This window comes from Bombina bombina, chromosome 2, assembly GCF_027579735.1.
Source record: "Bombina bombina isolate aBomBom1 chromosome 2, aBomBom1.pri, whole genome shotgun sequence".
Lineage (NCBI taxonomy): Eukaryota > Metazoa > Chordata > Amphibia > Anura > Bombinatoridae > Bombina > Bombina bombina.
This window is the reverse complement of record NC_069500.1, coordinates 1,039,215,363-1,039,236,566: the sequence shown is the minus strand read 5'-3', so window position 1 is coordinate 1,039,236,566 and position 21,204 is coordinate 1,039,215,363. Positions and strand designations below refer to the sequence as shown.

General features: G+C 41.5%; 1 protein-coding gene across 4 annotated transcripts in view; it reads right to left on the bottom strand.

The window, feature by feature from the left end:
- Window positions 1-21,204, bottom strand: part of LARP1B (La ribonucleoprotein 1B) — a 224,771-nt gene that overhangs the window by 70,775 nt on the left and 132,792 nt on the right. For all 4 annotated transcript variants that reach the window (XM_053703651.1, XM_053703653.1, XM_053703652.1 and 1 more), the window contains 2 exons: window positions 17,968-18,140; window positions 3,765-4,127 (listed from right to left, as the gene is read on the bottom strand). In XM_053703651.1, the coding sequence (XP_053559626.1) occupies window positions 3,765-4,127; window positions 17,968-18,140 (536 nt within the window). The remainder of the gene's footprint in view (window positions 1-3,764; window positions 4,128-17,967; window positions 18,141-21,204) is intronic.

Sequence of the window (21,204 nt, the reverse complement as noted above, 5' to 3'; positions counted from 1 at the left end):
CCACGAAAAGGTTTGAATAAAACCCCAAATCTCTTTCTGCTGTAGGTACTGGGACAATTGCTCCTAGAGAGGAGAGATCCTGTACGCAACCTAAGAAGGCAGCCCTCTTTTCTGGTCTTGTCGAAAGACTGGAGAGTAAGAATCTGCCCCTGGGCAAATGAAACTTGAATCTTATCCTGTATCCTTGAGATACAACCTCCAGGACCCAATGATCCTGTACATCCTGAAACCAAGCGTCTGAAAAAAAAAAAAGAGACAGTCTGCCCCCTACTCAATCCGATCCCAGATCGGGGGCCTTCTTAGTCTGTTTGGACTTATTCCAGGAGTGAGCCGGCTTCCAAGTACTCTTGGGCTGCACAAACTTGGAAGAGGACTGCTGTCGATTTGTCAGCATGAAATGAACGGAAATTAGACAGTTGCCGTCCCTTAGGCCTATTCTTCTTATCTTGTGGTAGAAAGGCATCCTTCTCTCCGGTAACCGTAGAGATACTGGAGTCCAGCCCTGGACCAAATAAAATCTTCCCCTAAGGGAAGAGAAAGGAGTCTGAATTTAGAAGTCATATCCGCAGACTAAGACTTCAGAGTCCGGCGGGCTAGAACTGCAAAGCCAGCAGCCTTAGCATTTATGCGAATAATCTGCATATTTGCGTCACAGATGAAGGAGTTAGCAATTCTCAGTGCCTTAATTCTCTCCTGAATATCCTCGAGGGGAGTCTCCACCTCAATGAGCTCCGACAGAGCTCTCTAAAAGAAGAACTATCCGACAGAGGGATAGTAGTATGTTAAGCCAGCATGGAGATAGAGCCATTCACCTTCGGGATGGAGCCCCACAAATCAAATTGAGAGTCAGAGACCGGGAATCATTTTGCCTACTCTTTCCCATTCATTACTAATAATGTTCACCATCTTAACTGGCACAGGAAAAGTCAGAGGTACCTTCCTATTTTCGTAAACGCTGTCTAATTTAGGGATCTTAAGCTCCTCAGGGAGTGTAGCCTCTGGAACCTCTAGAGTAGACAGAACCTCCTTTAATAAAAAACGCAGATGCTCAATTTTATATCTAAAGGAGGGTTCCTCCACTGAAGGAGGTTGTGAAACTGAGGTCTCCGACTCAGAAAGTTCACCCTCTAAAGCTACAGGGGTTAACTCATCCTCGGATAGCTGGGATATAGTAGCTAAATCCGACCAATATTTAGATGACAAAGAAATAAACGAATAAGGCAGCACACCAGGGAATCCAATAAAAATAAATTTATTTTGTTCCACCATCAATAAAAAATACACAAACTCACAAACAGGATGAAAGGGGGCGTGTCCTTGAGTGTTTCGTGCCGTGCAGGACTTAATCATGGGATTTAGATGACTCTAGGTCAGGAGAGCTAGGTTTAACCTATCTCTTGCTTTGTTAGATCGAGGTAAGGCACTAAGGGCCACAGACACAGCCAATTGTAACTGTGTGGTAAAGCCCACTGGAAAAAAGCCCCCTCCAGATGGAGGATTGGTTGAGCCGCGGGAACTGCATGTGGAGCGGGTAATGTAGAAAGAGTAGCAATTCCTCGAGACCCAGATTCCTGAGAAGTAGACAGCTCAGAAGGGCTAATAGCGCTATGAATATTAGCAAGCTTGTCTCCCTTCTTAGACTTTATAACAGTGTATAGGCAAATGGAACAAAATTGAACAGGTGGGCAAACCACAGTCTCCTCACAATATAAACCGGAATTATTAATCAGCACACAAGGAGCGGAACCTTTTAACGTAGTATCAGAGTCCTCCATAGCTTTTTATATACCCATAGGAGGACGATCAAAAAGAAATGCTTTTATTTAAAAAAAACGGCACCTTTATACTCCCAATGGCTGGGGCACTCACCACCTCCTAGACCCAGACAGCTAACAGTGAAAACGATCTCTGCAGAAGTGGTGTCTGCAGCAGGATCTTAGGAAATGAAAGAGACCGCACTCGGTCATGTGGTACATAAGACAGGACTTCCCCTGCTATGAAAAAGGGCGCCAAGGTATTATGAGCTGCGCAACACTTCAAAAATGAAAGTGAAACCTGTTTGTTCCAAGCCAAAAACACACAGCCTATGAGCCTAAAAAAAAACAAAAAAAAACAACTCACATTAAGCAGATATAAATCCCCAAACTGTTCAAATTATCTCCCTGAAGGAGATATTAACCCTTGATCCTATCAAGGTATAAAAGGAGCCACACTGTGACCCGGTATAGCATTTTGAAATGTATATATAAAAAAGGGTCTTACCCTCCAGGATCCATGCTGTGGAACAGGCACAGCCTCTCATGTATGACAATCTGGCAGCAGCGCTTCTGACATGGACTTGAGTGTGTAGCAGCAAGCAGTGAAACTCGTCAACACTGATTGCTCAGGAGCCGTTAGCGACAGTCTGGATGGGTTTGCAGAAAAACTTTCCCTGCATCTCCAGACCAACTTTCATCAATACTCTCACTGAGAGGTCGACATGATTACTTAAAACTCCAGTCCTTTCTCGAAGGGAACATACCCATACAGGACTATACACATCTGACACTTCTCTGCCACCTCCTATAGTGACGAAAGGCAAAGAATGAATGGGGGATAGGGGAAGTAGGAGGGATATTTAAGCCTTTGGCTGGGGTGTCTTTGCCTTCTCCTGGTGACCAGGTGTTGTATTTCCCAATAATAAGGAATGAAGTTGTTGACTCTCCCTGCCTTATGGAAGGAAAACATGGTTATATTAATATACTTTTTACCTCTGTGATACCTTGTATCTAAGCCTCTTCTGACAGCCCCCTGATCACATGACTTTTTATTTATTATCTATTGACTTGCACTTTAGCCAATTAGTGCAGTATCATCCACAACCCACGGGTGTGAGCACAATGTTATCTATATGGCTCACCTGTTGTGAAAAGCTAGGCTAGGCTCTCTGTAGTGGCTTAAATGTTATAAAGTATATTACTATAACAATGTTCGGTGTGCAGAGCTGGGGAATGGGCAGTAAAGGCGTTGTATAGGTTTTTAAACAATAACAATTTTTTTGTTGACTGTCCCTTTGTGATGGAGAACCAACAATAATAAATTATCTGCTCTTTACTGATCAAACAGTGTATTGCCAACCACGCTGTATTTCATGCATTTAGCAATCTTACATTTATTTTAATTTTTTTTTAAAAACACTCCTTACACACCACACTGGGTGTCTCATTCCCCCCCACATAAGCAACTAGTATGATACTTCTGAGTTTTTAAACTTTTCATCATTCTTAGATGTGTAAATGGGTGGTGTATCAAACTACTTCAGAGGACAAAAGCCACTGTTGTGTGCTCCTTGCATCCAGTGGGCTTAAAGCAATTGATGTGTGTGTTCATTGCAAGGAAGGGAGTTTAGATAAATTACTGCTCTATGTGTATAGGCAACTGGCATCTAAATGGGTTAAAAAAAAATTACTGATGTGTATGGTATTATAATCTAAGGGGGTTAAAAAATACCTGGTGTGAAATCTAAAAGATTTAAAAAAATGCTTTTAAAAAAATCACTATTGTGTGTTACGAATACCAACAGAGGTTTTAAAAAATCAGTACACTAGTAGGTGGTGGAGTAAAAACGTTCCTTACTTGTGTGAAATATTTAAATATATAGCAGGGCCCTGGCCTGAGGATTGGTCTGGAAAGGGTTTGTTAACCGTTTAAATGAGCTGAAGTCTTTTCTGCTTTAACACAGTTACATAACTGTCTCAATATAACAGTAAACTTATCAAACATACCTTTGAAGACATATATTCATGGTCACTTTCATTTGTCCACAAGTCCTGCTCATAATAATAAAGTCCGTCATTTATAACCTTAGCTAGCTCAGAGGTAATTTTTGCTCGAGAGATATGATTTCCTGTGCGATCTCCGACAGGATGCTTTTTCAGGTGTGGTGGGGTCTGTGTCACAATAATGATCTTGTTAAGGTCTTTATCATCAATTTCATAATCTGAATCATCATCAGACCAGTCTGTGAAGGTATTTTTACGACCCTGCATCTGCTGTAACTCCTCATCAAACATAAAATCCAATTCTTCTTGCTCAGGTTCCTCTAGAGATTGTGGTTTGGGCAGAGCCTGAGGAATGCTCTGTTCTTCCTTTATAGATTGTGCATAAAGACAGGTTAAAAGAAAGATTGTTAAATAAGATCTCAGAACTTTTAATTCTTAAAAAACTGGGATATGTTAAATGTATACTTGGATAAACCCTACATGGACAAAACCACTTCATGGGTTAAACAGAAATGTATATTACATTCCATCATAAACTTCTGTTTTCTTACAGCAGTGGGTCAATGGGCTCTGGATCAAATTTAATTTTGTTAAGTGTGTTGCAAAAAACAGAATTTATGCTTACCTGATAAATTTCTCTTACGGTGTATCCGGTCCACGGCTTCATCCTTACTTGTGGGATATTCTCAATCCCTACAGGAAGTGGCAAAGAGAGCACACAGCAGAGCTGCCCATATAGCTCCCCTCAGGCTCCGCCCCCCCAGTCATTCGACCGACGGTTAGGAGAAAAAGGAGAACCATAGGGTGCAGTGGTGACTGTAGTTTACAAGAATAAATTTAAACCTGACTAAATTGCCAGGGTGGGCCGTGGACCGGATACACCGTAAGAGAAAGAAATTTATCAGGTAAACATAAATTCTGTTTTCTCTTACATTGGTGTATCCGGTCCACGGCTTCATCCTTACTTGTGGGAACCAATACCAAAGCTTTAGGACACGGATGAAGGGAGGGAACAAGTCAGGTAACCTAAACGGAAGGCATCACTGCTTGCAAAACCTTTCTCCCAAAAATAGCCTCCGAAGAAGCAAAAGTATCGAATTTGTAAAATTTGGCAAATGTATGCAGTGAAGACCAAGTCGCTGCCTTACAGATCTGTTCAACAGAAGCCTCATTCTTGAAAGCCCATGTGGAAGCCACAGCTCTAGTGGAATGAGCTGTAATTCGTTCAGGAGGCTGCCTTCCAGCAGTCTCATAAGCCAACCGGATGATGCTTTTCAGCCAGAAAGACAGAGAGGTAGCAGTCGCTTTTTGACCTCTCCTCTTGCCAGAATAGACGACAAACAAGGACGATGTTTGTCTGAAGTCTTTAGTTGCTTTTAGATAAAACTTTAAAGCACGAACCACATCAAGATTGTGTAACAGACGTTCCTTGTTAGAAACTGGATTAGGACAAAGAGAAGGAACAACTATTTCCTGGTTAATATTCTTATTGGAAACCACTTTTGGAAGATAACCAGGTTTGGTAAGCAAAACCGACCTTATCTGTATGGAACACCAGATAGGGTGAATTACACTGCAAAGCAGACAATTCAGAAACTCTTCTAGCAGAAGAAATAGCTACCAAAAACAAAACTTTCCAAGATAATAACTTAATATATATGGAATGTAGAGGTTCAAACGGAACCCCTTGAAGAACTGAAAGAACTAAATTTAGACTCCATGGAGGAGCCACAGGTCTGTAGACAGGCTTGATTCTGACTAAGGCCTGTACAAACGCCTGAACATCTGGCACGGCTGCCAGACGCTTATGCAACAGGACAGAGCAGATATCTGTCCCTTTAGAGAACTAGCTGCCAACCCTTTCTCCAATCCTTCTTGGAGAAAGGATAGTAACCTTGGAATCCTAATCTTACTCCATGAGTAACCCTTGGATTCGCACCAACAAAGATATTTCCGCCATATCTTATGGTAAATTTTCCTGGTAACAGGCTTTCTAGCCTGGATCAGAGTATCTATAACTGATTCAGAGAACCCACGCTTAGCTAGAATTAAGCGTTCAATCTCCAAGCAGTCAGTTGCAGAGAAACTAGGTTTGGATGCTTGAATGGACCTTGGATTAGAAGGTCCTGCCTCAAAGGTAGCTTCCATGGTGGAGCCGATGACATATCCACCAGGTCTGCATACCAAGTCCTGCGTGGCCACGCAGGAGCTATCAGAATTACCGAAGCCTTCTCCTGCTTGATTCTGGCTACTAGCCGAGGGAGAAGAGGAAACGGTGGAAAGACATAAGCTAGATTGAACGACCAAGGCGCCACTAAGGCATCTACCAATGTCGCCTTGGGATCCCTGGACCTGGACCCGTAACGTGGAACTTTGGAGTTCTGGCGTGACGCCATCAGATCCAGATCTGGAAAGCCTCATAGATGGGTTAACTGGACAAAAACCTCCGGGTGGAGTTCCCACTCCCCCGGATGGAAAGTCTGACTCAGATAATCCGCCTCCCAGTTGTCCACTCCTGGGATGTGAATTGCGGATAGACGGCAGGTATGATCCTCTGCCCATTTGATGATCTTGGATACCTCCCTCATCGCCAGGGAACTCTTTGTTCCTCCCTGATGATTGATGCACGCTACAGTCGTGATGTTGTCCGACTGAAATCTGATGAATTTGACCTCCACTAGTTGAGGCCAGGCCTGGAGGGCATTGAATATCGCTCTCAATTCCAAAATGTTTATCGGGAGAAGAGATTCTTCCCGAGACCATAGACCCTGAGCTTTGAGGGAGTACCAGACCGCACCCCAGCCTAAGAGGCTGGCGTCGGTCATGACAATGATCCACTCCGGTCTGCGGAAACTCATTCCCTGAGACAACCACCAGAGGAGTGAGTCTCTGGTTTTCTGGTCCATTTGTATCTGGGGAGACAAATCTGCATAATCCCCATTCCACTGTTTGAGCATGCACAGTTGCAGTGGTCTTAAATGAATTCGAGCAAAAGGGACCACGTCCATTGCCGCAACCATTAGTCCTATTACCTCCATGCACTGAGCCACGGAGGGTTGAGGAATGGCATGAAGAACTCGACAAGTGTTCAAAAGTTTTAACTTCCTGACCTCCGTCAGAAAGATTTTCATTTCTACCGAGTCTATTATTGTTCCCAGGAAGGGAACCCTTGTTAACGGGGACAGAGAACTCTTTTCTTCGTTCACCTTCCACCCGTGAGACCTTAGAAAGGCTAGAACAATGTCTGTATGAGCCTTTGCTTTGTGAAAGGACAACGCTTGTATTAAGATGTCGTCTAGGTAAGGTGCTACTGCAATGCCCCTTGGTCTTAGCACCGCTAGAAGGGACCCTAGCACCTTTGTGAAAATTATGGGAGCAGTGGCCAATCCGAAGGGAAGGGCCACGAACTGGTAATGCTTGTCCAGAAAGGCGAACCTCAGGAACTGATGGTGATCTTTGTGGATAGGAATATGCAGGTACGCATCCTTTAAGTCCACGGTAGTCATATATTGACCCTCCTGGATCATTGGTAAGATTGTCCGAATGGTTTCCATTTTGAATGATGGAACTCTGAGGAATTTGTTTAGGATTTTTAAGTCCAGGATTGGCCTGAAAGTTCCTTCCTTTTTGGGAACTACAAACAGGTTTGAGTAAAAACCCAGTCCTTGTTCTGCTGTTGGAACTGGGTGTATCACTCCCATTTTTAGAAGGTCTTCTACGCAACGTAAGAATGCCTGTCTCTTTATCTGGTCTAAAGATAAGCGAGAAATGTGGAACCTTCCCCTTGGAGGAAGGTCCTTGAATTCCAGAAGATACCCCTGAGTGACAATTTCTATCGCCCAGGGATCCGGAACATCTCTTGCCCAAGCCTGAGCAAAGAGAGAAAGTCTGCCCCTACTAGATCCGGTCCCGGATCGGGGGCTACCCTTTCATGCTGTCTTGTTAGCAGCAGCAGGCTTCTTGGCCTGTTTACCCTTGTTCCAGCCTTGCAAGGGTTTCCATGCTGGTTTGGGCTGGGAAGCGTTACCCTCTTGCTTAGTGGCTGTAGAGGTAGAAGCAGGTCCGTTCCTGAAATTGCGAAAGGAACGAAAATTAGACTTGTTTTTAGCTTTGAAAGGTCTATCTTGTGGAAGGGCATGGCCCTTTCCCCCAGTGATATCTGAAATAGGGTCTTACCCTTGAAAGGAATATTAAGCAATTTTGTTTTGGACGACGCATCCGCCGACCAAGAATATAGCCAAAGCGCTCTGCGCGCCACAATTGCAAAACCAGAATTTTTCGCCGCTAATTTAGCTAACTGAAAAGCGGCATCTGTGATGAAAGAATTAGCCAACTTCAGGGCGTGGATTCTGTCCATGACCTCATCATAAGAAGTCTCCTTCTGGAGCGAGTTTTCTAGTTCCTCAAACCAAAAAGCCGCTGCAGTGGTTACAGGAATAATGCAAGAAATTGGTTGAAGAAGAAAACCTTGTTGAACAAATATTTTCTTAAGCAAACCTTCTAATTTTTTATCCATAGGATCTTTGAAAGCGCAACTATCTTCTATTGGTATAGTTGTGCGCTTAGCTAGTGTTGAAACTGCCCCTTCTACCTTAGGGACCGTCTGCCACGCGTCCCTTCTGGGGTCAACAATGGGGAACATTTTCTTAAATATAGGGGGGGGACAAAGGGTACCCCTGGTCTCTCCCACTCCCTAGTCACGATATCCGCCACCCTCTTAGGTATCGGAAACTCGTCAGTGTGTACCGGGACCTCTAAGAATTTGTCCATTTTACACAATTTTTCTGGGACCACCAAGGGGTCACAATCATCTAGCGTAGCCAGGACCTCCTTAAGTAGGGCGCGGAGGTGTTCTAGCTTAAATTTAAATGCTATGGTATCTGGCTCTGCCTGTTGAGAAACTTTTCCTGTGTCAGAAATTTCTCCTTTAGACAGGCCCTCCCTCACCGCCAAGTCGGATTGTTGTGAGGGCACTACAGATAAATTATCCGCTGCGTCTGATTGCTCATTTTCTGTATTTAAAACTGAGCTATCGCGCTCTCTCGGAAACGCTGGCAGTTTGGATAAAAATGCTGCGAGAGAATTATCCATTACTGCTGCTAACTGTTGCAAAGTAATAGGAATCGATGCGCTAGAGGTACTGGGCATCGCTTGCGCGGGCATAGCTGGTGTCGACACAGAAGGAGAGGATAGCGTACTATCCTCACTACCTTCAGCTAAAGAATCATCTTGGGCTACATTTTTAAGTGTCACTGTATGGTCCTTAAGCTGTTTGGACACTATAGCACACTTCAAACATAAATGCGATGGGGGTACCGCCATGGCCTTTAAACATACAGAACAAAGGCTATCTGAAGGCTCAGACATGTTTGACAGACTTAGACAGCACTACAATGCAATAAAAAATACTTTTTGAAAAAAACGTTACTGTGTCTTTAAATAATAAAAGTGCACACTTTATTACTAAAACATCAAATAATCAAATAAACATCCGATCTTAATGAAATTTTCACCACATTATCCTAATGCTTTGAAAAGATTGCACACAAATTTTCAGACCAATTAACCCCTTAATGACCAAACCGGAGCTAAGAACAGCAGTTAAGCTGTTAAAAACACTACAGCACGATGCCACAGCCTCTTCTGTGGCTTTTACCTTCCTTAGGGATTATTTGAAGAAGAAATAAGCCTCTCTGAAGTCCTCTCTGAGGTCTCTGGACTCCACACGTGAAGCTGCATGAACTCTCTAGCAAAAACAACTGCGCAACTGAGGCGCGAAAATGAGGCCCCCTCCCTCTTCATTCCAGAGTGATGGGGCCTTTTAGACTAGGTTAGGTGTCTAAGTGCAAGGCGCAATAATAAACCCCATAAGTGTTTTAAAAGTCTCAAAAACACCCTATTCATGCTAATAAAGCAATCGATTAAGCCCACAATAGTGTCAACCAGCATTAAGCCCTTAATTTAAGCCATCATTTTATACAGAGTCTGAGAAAAATGGCTTACCTATCCCTGAGGGGATTTCTGACAGTCTTCTAGCATTACTTGGTCTTGTTAGAAAAATGACTGATCATACATGAAGCAGTTAAGCCTGCAAACTGTTCCCCCCAACTGAAGTTCTCCGGTATTCAACAGTTCTGCGTGGGAACAGCAATGGATTTTAGTTACTGGTGCTAAAATCATATTCCTCTCAGCAGAAATCTTCATCACTTTCTGCCTCAGAGTAAATAGTACAAGCCGGCACTATTTTAAAATAACAAACTTTTGATAGAAGAAATAAAAACTACAAATCTAACACCACAAACTCTTTACCCTCCCGTGGAGATGCTACTTGTTAGAGAGGCAAAGAGAATGACTGGGGGGGCGGAGCCTGAGGGGAGCTATATGGACAGCTCTGCTGTGTGCTCTCTTTGCCACTTCCTGTAGGGATTGAGAATATCCCACAAGTAAGGATGAAGCCGTGGACCGGATACACCAATGTAAGAGAAAGGTTCCTTTTCAAAACAGAACCACAATGATTATCACTTTATTGGAATGTAAGATACAAAATATTTTTATTATTCAAATTCACACACAGACAAACAGTCTGATGGTAAATAGGATTTGTGATCTGAAATGTGGTAACATTTTGTTTAGATGTGTTTTCTTCAGCAACAGACTTTTCTTGACAGACCCCTCCACTGCAGTGTGGTTTTTACTTGACAACTTGGTCTGGGGTATTTTGAAGTTTAGCCAACCCATTATTGCAACTGGCTGATAACCAAACACACACACACACCATAGAGGACCATTATTTTTGCATTTAAGGGAGAGGTTATTAACAGAAGGTTCTAAGATGTCCTAGTAAAAATAAAAAAATTATATATATATATATATATATATATATATATATATATATATATATATATATATATATATATATATATATATATATATATATATATATATATATATATCACACAAGAAGCTCGAGTTCATGTTTTTGCGGTGATACTGCTCCAGTCAAATTGAAATATATGACTCGGCTGTCCAAACATACTTTTCTGGCATAATTTAAAAATATGTCAAACAATGACATATCCAAAAGTTCTCAAAGTCTCCAAAAAACATAAATTTATGTAAGAACCTACCTGATAAATTAATTTCTTTCATATTGGCAAGAGTCCATAAGCTAGTGCCGTATGGGATATACAATCCTACCAGGAGGGGCAAAGTTTCCCAAACCTCAAAATGTCTATAAATACACCCCTCACCACACCCACAATTCAGTTTAACGAATAGCTAAGTAGTGGGGTGATAGAAAAAGGAGTAAAAAAAAAGCATACAAAAAAGAGGAACTGGAAATATAATTGTGCTTTTATACAAAAAATCATAACCACCAGAAAAAGGGTGGGTCTCATGAACTCTTGCCAATATGAAAGAAATTAATTTATCAGGTAAGTTCTTACATAAATTATATTTTCTTTCAGGTAATTGGCAAGAGTCCATGAGCTAGTGACGTATGGGATAGAAATACCCAAGATGTGGAAGTCCACAGAAGAGTCACTAGAAAGGGAGGGATAAAATAAAAACAGCCATTTTCCGCTAAAAAATTTAATCCACAAAAAATATAAGTTTTTCTCATAAATTGAAAGAAAAAAAACTTAAAACATTAGCAGAAGAATCAAACGCAAACAGCTGCCTGAAGAACTTTTCTACCAAAGACTGCTTCAGAAAAAGCAAATACATCAAAATGGTAAAATTTAGTAAATGTATGCAAAGAAGACCAAGTTGCTGCTTTGCAAATCTGATCAACTGGAGCTTCATTCTTAAAAGCCCAAGAAGTGGAGACTGATCTAGAAGAATGAGCTGTGATCCTCTGAGGTGGGGACTGTCCCGCCTCTAAATAAGCTTTATGAGTCAAAAGCTTCAAACAAGATGCCAAAGAAATGGCAGAAGCTTTCTGACCTTTCCTAGAACCAGAAAAGACAACAAATAGACTAGAAGTCTACCTGAAATCTTTAGCAGCTTCAACATAATATTTCAAAGTTCTTACAACATCCAAAGAATGCAAAGATCTTTCAAGAGCATTCTTGGGATTAGGACACAAGGAAGGAACAACCATTTCCCTACTAATGTTGTTAGAATTCACAACCTTAGAAAGAAATGTAAACGAAGTCCGCAAAACAGCCTTATCCTGATGGAAAATCAGAAAAGGAGACTCACAAGAGAAAGCAAACAATTCGGAAACTCTTCTAGCTGAAGAGATAGCCAAAAGAAAACACTTTCTAAGAAAGTAGTTTAATATCCAAAGAATGCATAGGCTCAAAAGGAGGATCCTGCAAAGTCTTCAAAACCAAATTAAGACTCCAAGGAGGAGAGATTGATTTAATGACAGGCTTGATACGAACCAAAGCCTGAACAAAACAGTGAATATCAGGAAGCTTAGTAATCTTTCTTTGAAATAAAACAGAAAGAGCAGAGATTTGTCCCTTCAAAGTACTTGCAGACAAACCTTTATCCAAACCATCCTGAAGAAACTGTAAAATTCTAGGAATTCTAAAAGAATGCCAGGAGAATTTATTAGAAGAACACCATGAAATATAGGTCTTCCAAACTTGATAATAAATCTTCCTTGAAACAGACTTACGAGCTTGTAACATAGTATTAATCACCGAGTCAGAGAAACCTCTATGACTAAGCTTTACAATTTCCATACCTTCAAATTTAACGATTTTAGATCCTGATGGAAAAACGGCCCATGAGACGCAAGGTCTGGTCTTAGAGGAAGTGGCCAAGGCTGGCAACTGGATATCCGAACAAGATCTGCATACCAAAACCTGTGAGGCCACACTGGTGCGATCAGAAACACATACGATTGTTCTATAATGATCTTGGAGATCACTCTTGGAAGAAGAACTAGAGGTGGAAAGATATAAGCAGGTTGATAAAACCAAGGAACTGCTAAAGCATCCACCATCTCCGCCTGAGGATCCCTGGACCTGGACAGGTACCTGGGAAGTTTCTTGTTTAGATGCAAAGCCATCAGAAATATATCTGGAAGACCCCACAGCTGTACAATCTGAAAAAATACATCTGGATGGAGAGACCACTCCGCTGGATGTAAGGTCTGACGGCTTAGATAATCCGCTTCCCAATTGTCTACACCAGGGATATGCCCAACAGAAATTAGACAAGAGCTAGATTCTGCCCAAGAAAGTATCCGAGATACTTCTTTCATAGCTAGGGGACTGTGAGTCCCACCCTGATGATTGACATATGCCACAGTTGTAATATTGTCTGTCTGAAAACAAATGAATGGTTCTCTCTTTAACAAAGGCCAAACCTGAAGAGCCCTGAAAATAGCATGGAGTTCTAAAATATTGATTGGTAACCTCGCCTCTTGAGATTTCCAAACCCCTTGGTGCTGTCAGAGATCCCCAGACATCTCCTTAACCTGAGAGACTTGCATCTGCAGTCATGAGACTTAAAATTTCCATGCATATAGCCACTGAAGGGAATGATTGAGACTGAAGGTTTCGACAACCTGAAAACAATTTCATTCGTCTCGTCTGCTAAAGACAAAGTCATGAAAACTAAATCTTTCTGGAAACCTAAAAAGGTGACCCTTGTCTGAGGAATTAAGAAACTTTTTGGTAAATTGATTTGTGTGAGATTCGGCTAAATGTAAAGACTGAGCTAGTACCAAGATATCGTCCACATAAGGAAACACCGCAATACCCTGTTCTCTGATTACAGAGAGAAGGGTACCGAGAACCTTTGAAAAGATCCTTGGAGTAGTTGCTAAGCCAAATGGAAGAGCAACAAATTGGTAATGCTTGTCTAGAAAAGAGAATCTCAGAAACCGATAGTGGTCTGTATGAATCGGAATGTGAAGATATGCATCCTGTAAGTCTATCGTGGACATATAATGACCTTGCTGAACAAAAGGCAAAATAGTCCTTAGTCACCATCTTGAAAGTTGGGACTCTAACAAAACTATTCAAAAACTTCAGATCCAGAACTGGCCTGAATGAATTTTCTTTCTTTGGGACAATGAATAGATTTGAATAAAACCCCAGACCCTGTTCCTAAAACAGAACTGGTATTATTACCACTGAAAGCTCTAGATCTGAAACACTTCAGAAAAGCCTTAATCTTCACCGGATTTGCTGGAACGTGAGAGAGAAAGAATCTTCTCACAGGAGGTCTTACTCTGAATCCTATTCGATACCCTTGAGAGACAATACTATGAATCCACTGATTTTGAACAGAATCTGCCCAAATGTCTTGGAATAATTTCAATCTGCTTTCCCACCAGATGAACTGGATCGAGGGCCTCACCTCCATGCAGACTTGGGGGCTGGCTTTGGTTTCTTAAAAGGCTTGGATTTATTCCAACTTGAATAAGGTTTCCAATTGGAACCAGAGTCTTTACGGGAAGGATTGGTTTTCTGTTCCTTGTTCTGTCGAAAAGAACGAAAATGATTAGAAGCTTTAGATTTACCCTTAGATCTTTTATCCTGAGGCAAAAAAACTCCCTTCCCCCAGTGATAATTGAAATAATTATATCCAACTGAGACCCAAATAAATTGTTACCTTGGAAAGAAAGTGATAGTAATCTAGACTTAGATACCATGTCAGCATTCCAAGATTTGAGAAATAAAGCTCTTCTAGCTAAAATAGCTAAAGACATAGATTTAACATAAATTTTGATGATATAAAAAATAGCATCACAGAAAATTATTACCATGTTGAAGCAAACGAACAATGCTAGACAAATCAGAATCTGTTTCCTGTTGCCCTAAGCTATCCAACCAAATGGTTGACGCAGCCGCAACATCAGCCATAGCAATGGCATGCCTGAGAAGATAGCCAGAATATAAATAAGCTTTCCTTAGATAAGATTCAAGTTTCCTATCTAAAGGATCTTTAAAAGAAGTACTGTATTCCATAGGAATAGTAGTACGTTTAGCAAGAGTAGAAATAGCCCCATCAACTTTGGGGATCTTTTCCCAAAACTCTAATCTAGATGCTGGCAAATGGCACAACCTTTTAAACCTAGAAGAAGGAATGAATGAAGTACCAGGCTTAACCCATTCCTTAGCAATTACATCAGAAATAGCATCAGGAACAGGAAAAACCTCAGGAGTAACCACAGGAGGTTTATAAACAGAATTTAAACTTTTACTAGTTTTGATATCAAGAGGAATAGACTCCTCAATATCCAAAGTAACAAGCACTTAATTTTAACAAGGAACGAATATACTCAATCTTGAGAAGATAAGTAGAATTGTCAGTGTCAATGTCTGAGGTAGGATCTTCTGAATCAGAGAGATCCTCACCAGAGAAGGAAATTTCAGTATATTGTCGATCATTAGAAATTTCATCAATTTTATAAGAAGTTTTAAAAGACCTTTTACGTTTATTAGAAGGCAAAATAGCAGACAAAGCCTTCTGTGTTGCATCAGCAATATAATTTTTCATATCAACAGGGATATCATGTACATTAGATGTTGAAGGAATAACAGAAACTGTACTAGTACTGATGGAAACGTTTTCTGCGTGCAAAAGCTTATCATGACAAATGTTACATACTACAGTTGGAGTTAATATCAGCTAATTTACAACAGATACACTTAGCTTTGGTAGAACTGTGATCAGGCAGCAGGGTTCCAACAGTTGCTTCTGAGACAGGATCAGATTGAGACATCTTGCAAAATGTAAAAGAAAAAACAACATTAAAGCAAAATTTACAATTTCCTTATATGGCAGTTTCAGGAATGGGAAAAAATGCAAACAGCATAGCCCTCGGAGCATATAGAAGGCAAGAGGCATATAGGAAGTGGGGTGAAAAAAAAATAATTTTTGGCGCCAAGTATGACGCACAACGCAAAAGGAAGTTGAAAACTTTTTTGCCGCCAAAAACATCCGGAAATGACGCCAATTGCGTCATAACAGACGCAACCTTGTGCAAGAAACCCTGGCGTCAACTAAGACGTTGGATATGATTAACTTGTGTCAAAGCCGGACCTACGCGCCAAAAAAAATTATAGCGCCAAGAATGACGCAATAAATAACAGCATTTTGCGCCCTCGCAAAACTAATTTTGCCCGCGAAATTAAAAGAAAAACAGTCAATTTGAAAAAAAGGACTATACCCCAGGTAAGAGAAATAAATTCTTAAACATGCTTCCCAAACTGAAACTGACAGTTTGCAAAAGGAAATATACATAGACCTGACCCATGGTAAATATAAGTAAAATACATATGCTTAAAACTTTTTATTAATACATAAAGCGCCAAACCATAGCTGAGAGTGTCTTAAGAAAAAACATACTTACCGAAAGACACCCATCCACATATAGCAGATAGCCAAACCAGTACTGAAAAAGTATCAGCAGAGGTAATGGTATAGAAGAGAAAAAAAGAAGATCGGAAGATCCCCAGAGGTGCGCTGGTGCTTAGATAGAGCTGGTATCGATTGCTCGAAGAAATTCACAAACTAGGGGCTGCACTCTCAGCAGTAATCCAAAGGAGTACCCGGCTGTAGATAAGAAGACAAGAGAGGCGCCAAACATAAAACAATATCGTCTGAACCATGGGCCAATAAACCCCCCCCTGTGTGCAGGATCTACTCACAAAGGCTGCGGCACACGTACTATGCCTGTTGAAGCGGATCGGGACTGTTCAGATCCCGATCCGCTTCAGCTGTGATTGTTTTTATTTTAAATAAAACCTTTTTATTTGAGTCACCTTGCCACCTGTCACTTATTGCCCTGGTGCAATCTACATCTAACACCGGTGTCTCTCCTGGTTGAGACCGCAACCACCTATTTCCAGCAAGTGACCGTTGATCCGGACCTGACAGGTGAATTGGCCTGCTATTGGTTACAGGGGTCACGTGTACCGGCTTCTTTGTGTGTCCGTCGGGCGACTCTGAACAGTCCCGATCCGCTTCAACAGGCATAGTACGTGTGCCGCAGCCTTTGTGAGTAGATCCTGCACACAGGGGGGGGGCTATTGGCCCATGGTTCAGACGATATTGTTTTATGTTTGGCGCCTCTCTTGTCTTCTTATCTACAATGGTATAGAAGAGTATATCGTCGATCTGAAAAGGGAGGTAGGAGATGAATCCCTACGACCGATAACAGAGAACCCTTGAAAAGATTTCCGAAAAGAATAACATCAGCTCAATAGGCACTCCCATCACAGTCCTCTGACAAACACTGTACTCAGAGGAATTGGGCTTCAAAATGCTTAGAAGCACTTATCATAGAAGAAATCAGAGAAATCAAGCACAAACTTACTTCACCACCTCCATAGGAGGCAAAGTTTGTAAAACTGAATTGTGGGTATGGTGAGGGGTGTATTTTTTTAGGCATTTTGAGGGTTGGGAAACTTTGCCCCTCCTGGTAGGATTGTATATCTCATACGTCACTAGCTCATGGACACTTGCCAATTACATGAAAGAAAGTTAGATAGTATTTTTTTTCTTCAAATTAGATGATCTAGAGATGTATTTATTTTTAAAGTCCATTTTACCCATGCACATTTAGGCCCCAATACTTTGAAGTCAATTAGATTTAACCTAATAATTACCTATGTTGCTATATAAATACATTTGCAGATATAAAGCAAACTTTGCCCAGGAAGGTGTTGAAAGAATGTAAAAATAGAAGTGGTGGTTTATTAAATATATTTATGCACGCAATTCAGCAAAATGTTTTATAAAACAGCCTTAAATGGATAGGAAAGTCAAAATTAAACTTGCATGATTCAGATAGAGCATGTCATTTTAAGACACTTAATTACACTTCTATTTTCAAATGTGCTTCGTTCTCTTAGTATCCCTTGTTAAAAAATGAATATTCACATATCATACACTAGTGGGAGCTGCTGCTGGTGCCTGTACACATTTGTCTCTTGCGATTGGCTTAATAGATATTTTCAGCTTCCTGTCAGTAGTGCAATGTTGTCCCTTCAGCAATGGATAACAAGAGAATGAAGAAAATGTGATAATAGAATTAAATTGGAAAGTTGTTTAAAATTGTATGTTCTGAGTCATAAAAGAAAATTTTGGGGTTTACTATCCCTTTAAGGGCAGTCTCAAGTATACCGGCTGTCATATCAGATCAAACACTTGAACATTCTATTATTGTGTCAGTATTCACTTAATTTCATAGACAACCTTTATATAAAGCTTTCTAAACCAGTTAAGCAACTATCACCTTTGATTTAACTGGTGATGCGCGATGTCTTCGTTTAACTTCTATCCATGGTTCGGAGTCCAGCTCAGGCAAACTTGCAGATAATCCCTTTGCCATTGTTTTTAAATTGCTTGGCTCCCCACTTCCATCCTTAAATAAGGAGCTTCCTTTTCTTGGAGAGCTTGGTGCAGACTCTACAATTTTAAATGCAAAAAAATATTTGTTGTAAAAAGGTGATTAAGTAAAAGGTTAAATTTAAAAGTAATAAAATATTGTTTGCATTATACAACTGTCATTTATTGTAAAGGGTGTCCAAACAAAGAAGTGAAATCAAGAAATGCAAGAAATCACAATCAAAGCACTTTCTCTTCTTGAGAACTGTTTAGTAAGTTATTTTGACAAACATTTCATAGTAGAATCTCTCAATGTATTAGATTTCCACTTCAAGGTCAGAGCAACAGCACAAGTACAATGTGTTACTCTTTGTTAAGAAGTGCTACACTTTCCTACATGTACTCTGAAAATTCCAGTTATTTCATATAGTCAAGCCAAGAGCTACTGGAGAACAGTCAAGAGTATTGGTCAAAAAACACAAGCAAAATAAATATAAAAACACCCACAACCTGTATAGTGTGAGCAAAATGTATATATTTCTTGTGATATCTGTATTTAAAACCTTTTTATGTTAAACTTGATTGGCGATTGTATATGCCACTTTATATATATATATGCTAGAAGCTGATGCATAGTGTTTTGTTTTGTTTGATTTTACTGTATTTTTCCCATGTAAAAACTTCATAAACAATAAAATATAGATACAATATATAAAAATGCTCATGAATATAGCCAGGTGGTGTTACAATAACAGATTTCTATTTCAATAAACACATTTTTTCATATTCAATTTCATATTCATTACTAGTGAGCATACAGTGTCTTGGGTACACTTGGGTCCACACCCGGAATGCAGATTGCTGATAGCGAATAGATGTGGGACTCTGCCCAAACCAATATCCGAGATACCTCCTCCATTGCTAGAGAGCTTCTCACCCCCCCCCCCCCTTGATGGTTGATGTAAGCCACCAAGGTAATGTTGTCTGTCTGGAATCTGATAAAGCTGAACGACCCCAAGAGAGGCCAAGATTCCAGAGCATTATGGATCACTCGAAGTTCCAGAATATTGATCGGTAGGAGAGACTCCTCTCGAGTCCACCTTGCTTGTGCCAACCTGGCACCCCAAACAGCCCCCCATCATGCCAGACTCACGTCCATAGTCACAAACTCCCAGGAAGGATGTCCCTTGGGACAGCTGTTCCGGACGGATCCAGCAAGAGAGGATTCCCTCGTCCAAAGAAGTCTTTTGGGATAAGTCTGAGTGGTCGCCGTTCCACTGCCTCAACATACACAGCTGAAGAGGTCTGAGGTGGAACCTGGCGAATGGAATTGATGCTGGATACAATTAATCCAATCACCTCCATACACTGAGCCACAGAGGGTCTTGAGGAGGACTGAAGGACAAGACAGGTGGACGCCATCTTCCTGCGTCACTGATCTGTGGGAAATGTAGAGTAGAGTATTATCGTGCCCAGGAATTTCACCCTGTTGCTGGGAACCAGTGAACTCTTTCCTGAGTTTGTCTTCCATCCGTGAGATTGGAGGAGAAGAGCAGCCCTCGAAGGTTCCTCTGCAAGACTGAATGACGGCGCCTGGACTAGGATGTCGTCCAGATAGGGCGCCACAGCAATGCCTCAGGACCTTACTACTGCAAGCAGCACCCCCAGAACCTTCGTGAAGACTCTTGGTGCCGTCGCCAATTCCAAGGGAAGGGCCACAAACTGGAAGTGTTGGTCCAAAAACGCAAATCTCAGGAACCTGAAGTGATCCCTGTGGATTGGCAAATGAAGGTAGGCATCCTTCAAGTCTATTGTTGTCATGAACAGTCCCTCTTGAATTAGGGGCAGAATAGATCTGATAATTTCCATTTTGAACGACGGAACGGCCAGAAATTTGTTTAAACATTTTAGATCCAGAATCGGGCGCAACGTGCACCCCCCCTTTGGATCACAAAAAGGTTTGAATAGTACCCTAGACCTCTTTCTGCTGGAGGTACTGGTACAATTACTCCGAGAGAAGAGAGATGCCTCACACATTCTAGAAAGGCGTCCCTCTTCTCTGGTCTTGAAGACAGGTTTGACAGGAGAAATCTGCCCCCTTGGGCGGATGAGATCTGAGCCCTATCCTGTAACCCTGGGCGACGACCTCCAGAACCCAAGGGTCCTGAACATCCTGCAACCCGACTTCTGAAGAGAGATAATCTGCCCCCTACTCGGTCCGTTGATCGGTCGGGGGCCGCCCCTTCATGCTGATTTTGTCTCGGCGGGCTTCTTGTTCAGCTTGGATTTATTCCAAGACTGAGCTGGCTTCCAAGTTCCCTTGGACTGCTCCATTTTCACTGCGGGCTGCTGGCGATGGACCTTGTCCGAATGAAAGGGACAAAAAGTAGATCCCTTAGGTTTAGCCTTCTTATCCTGTAGCAGGAATGCACCCTTGCCTTCCGTGACCAAGGATATGATCGAGTCCAGTCCTGGACCAAATAGGATCTTTCCCTGAAAAGGAAGGGATAGAAGCCTAGATTTAGAGGTCATGTCCGCAGACCAGGACTTCAGCCAAAGAGCCCTACGGGTTAGGACGGACAATGGCGAATAATCTGCATATTAGCGTCACAAATAAAAGAATTAGCTACCCTCAAGGCCTTAATTCTATACTGTATCTCATCAAGGGGAGTCTCCCTCTCGACCATCTAAGACAGGGATTCACACCAATATGTCGCAGCTCCGGCTGAAAAACAAACCCTGTGTGATGAAACATCTTTCTCAACATGTTTTCTAACTTTTTATCCATGGGCTTCTTAAATGACTTACTATCCTCGAGAGGAATCGTTGTATGCTTCACGAGCATGGCGATAGCACCATCCACCTTAGGGACACGAGCTAAGAGTCCGGAACGGGGAACAGTTTCTTGAAAGAAGGGGAAGAGGATGAACCAATTTTTCCCATTCATTCTTAATAATGTTAGCCATCTTAACGGGAACCAGGAAGGTCTGAGGCACCACCCCGTCCTCATACTTTATCAAGTTTAGGAATCGAAGGTTCCTCCAAAAATTTTGGTTCCGGAACCTCCAGCATAGCAAGCACTTGCTTCAGGAGAAAGCATAAATGTTCCATCCTAAACCTAAAGTCTAGATGACACAGACTCCGA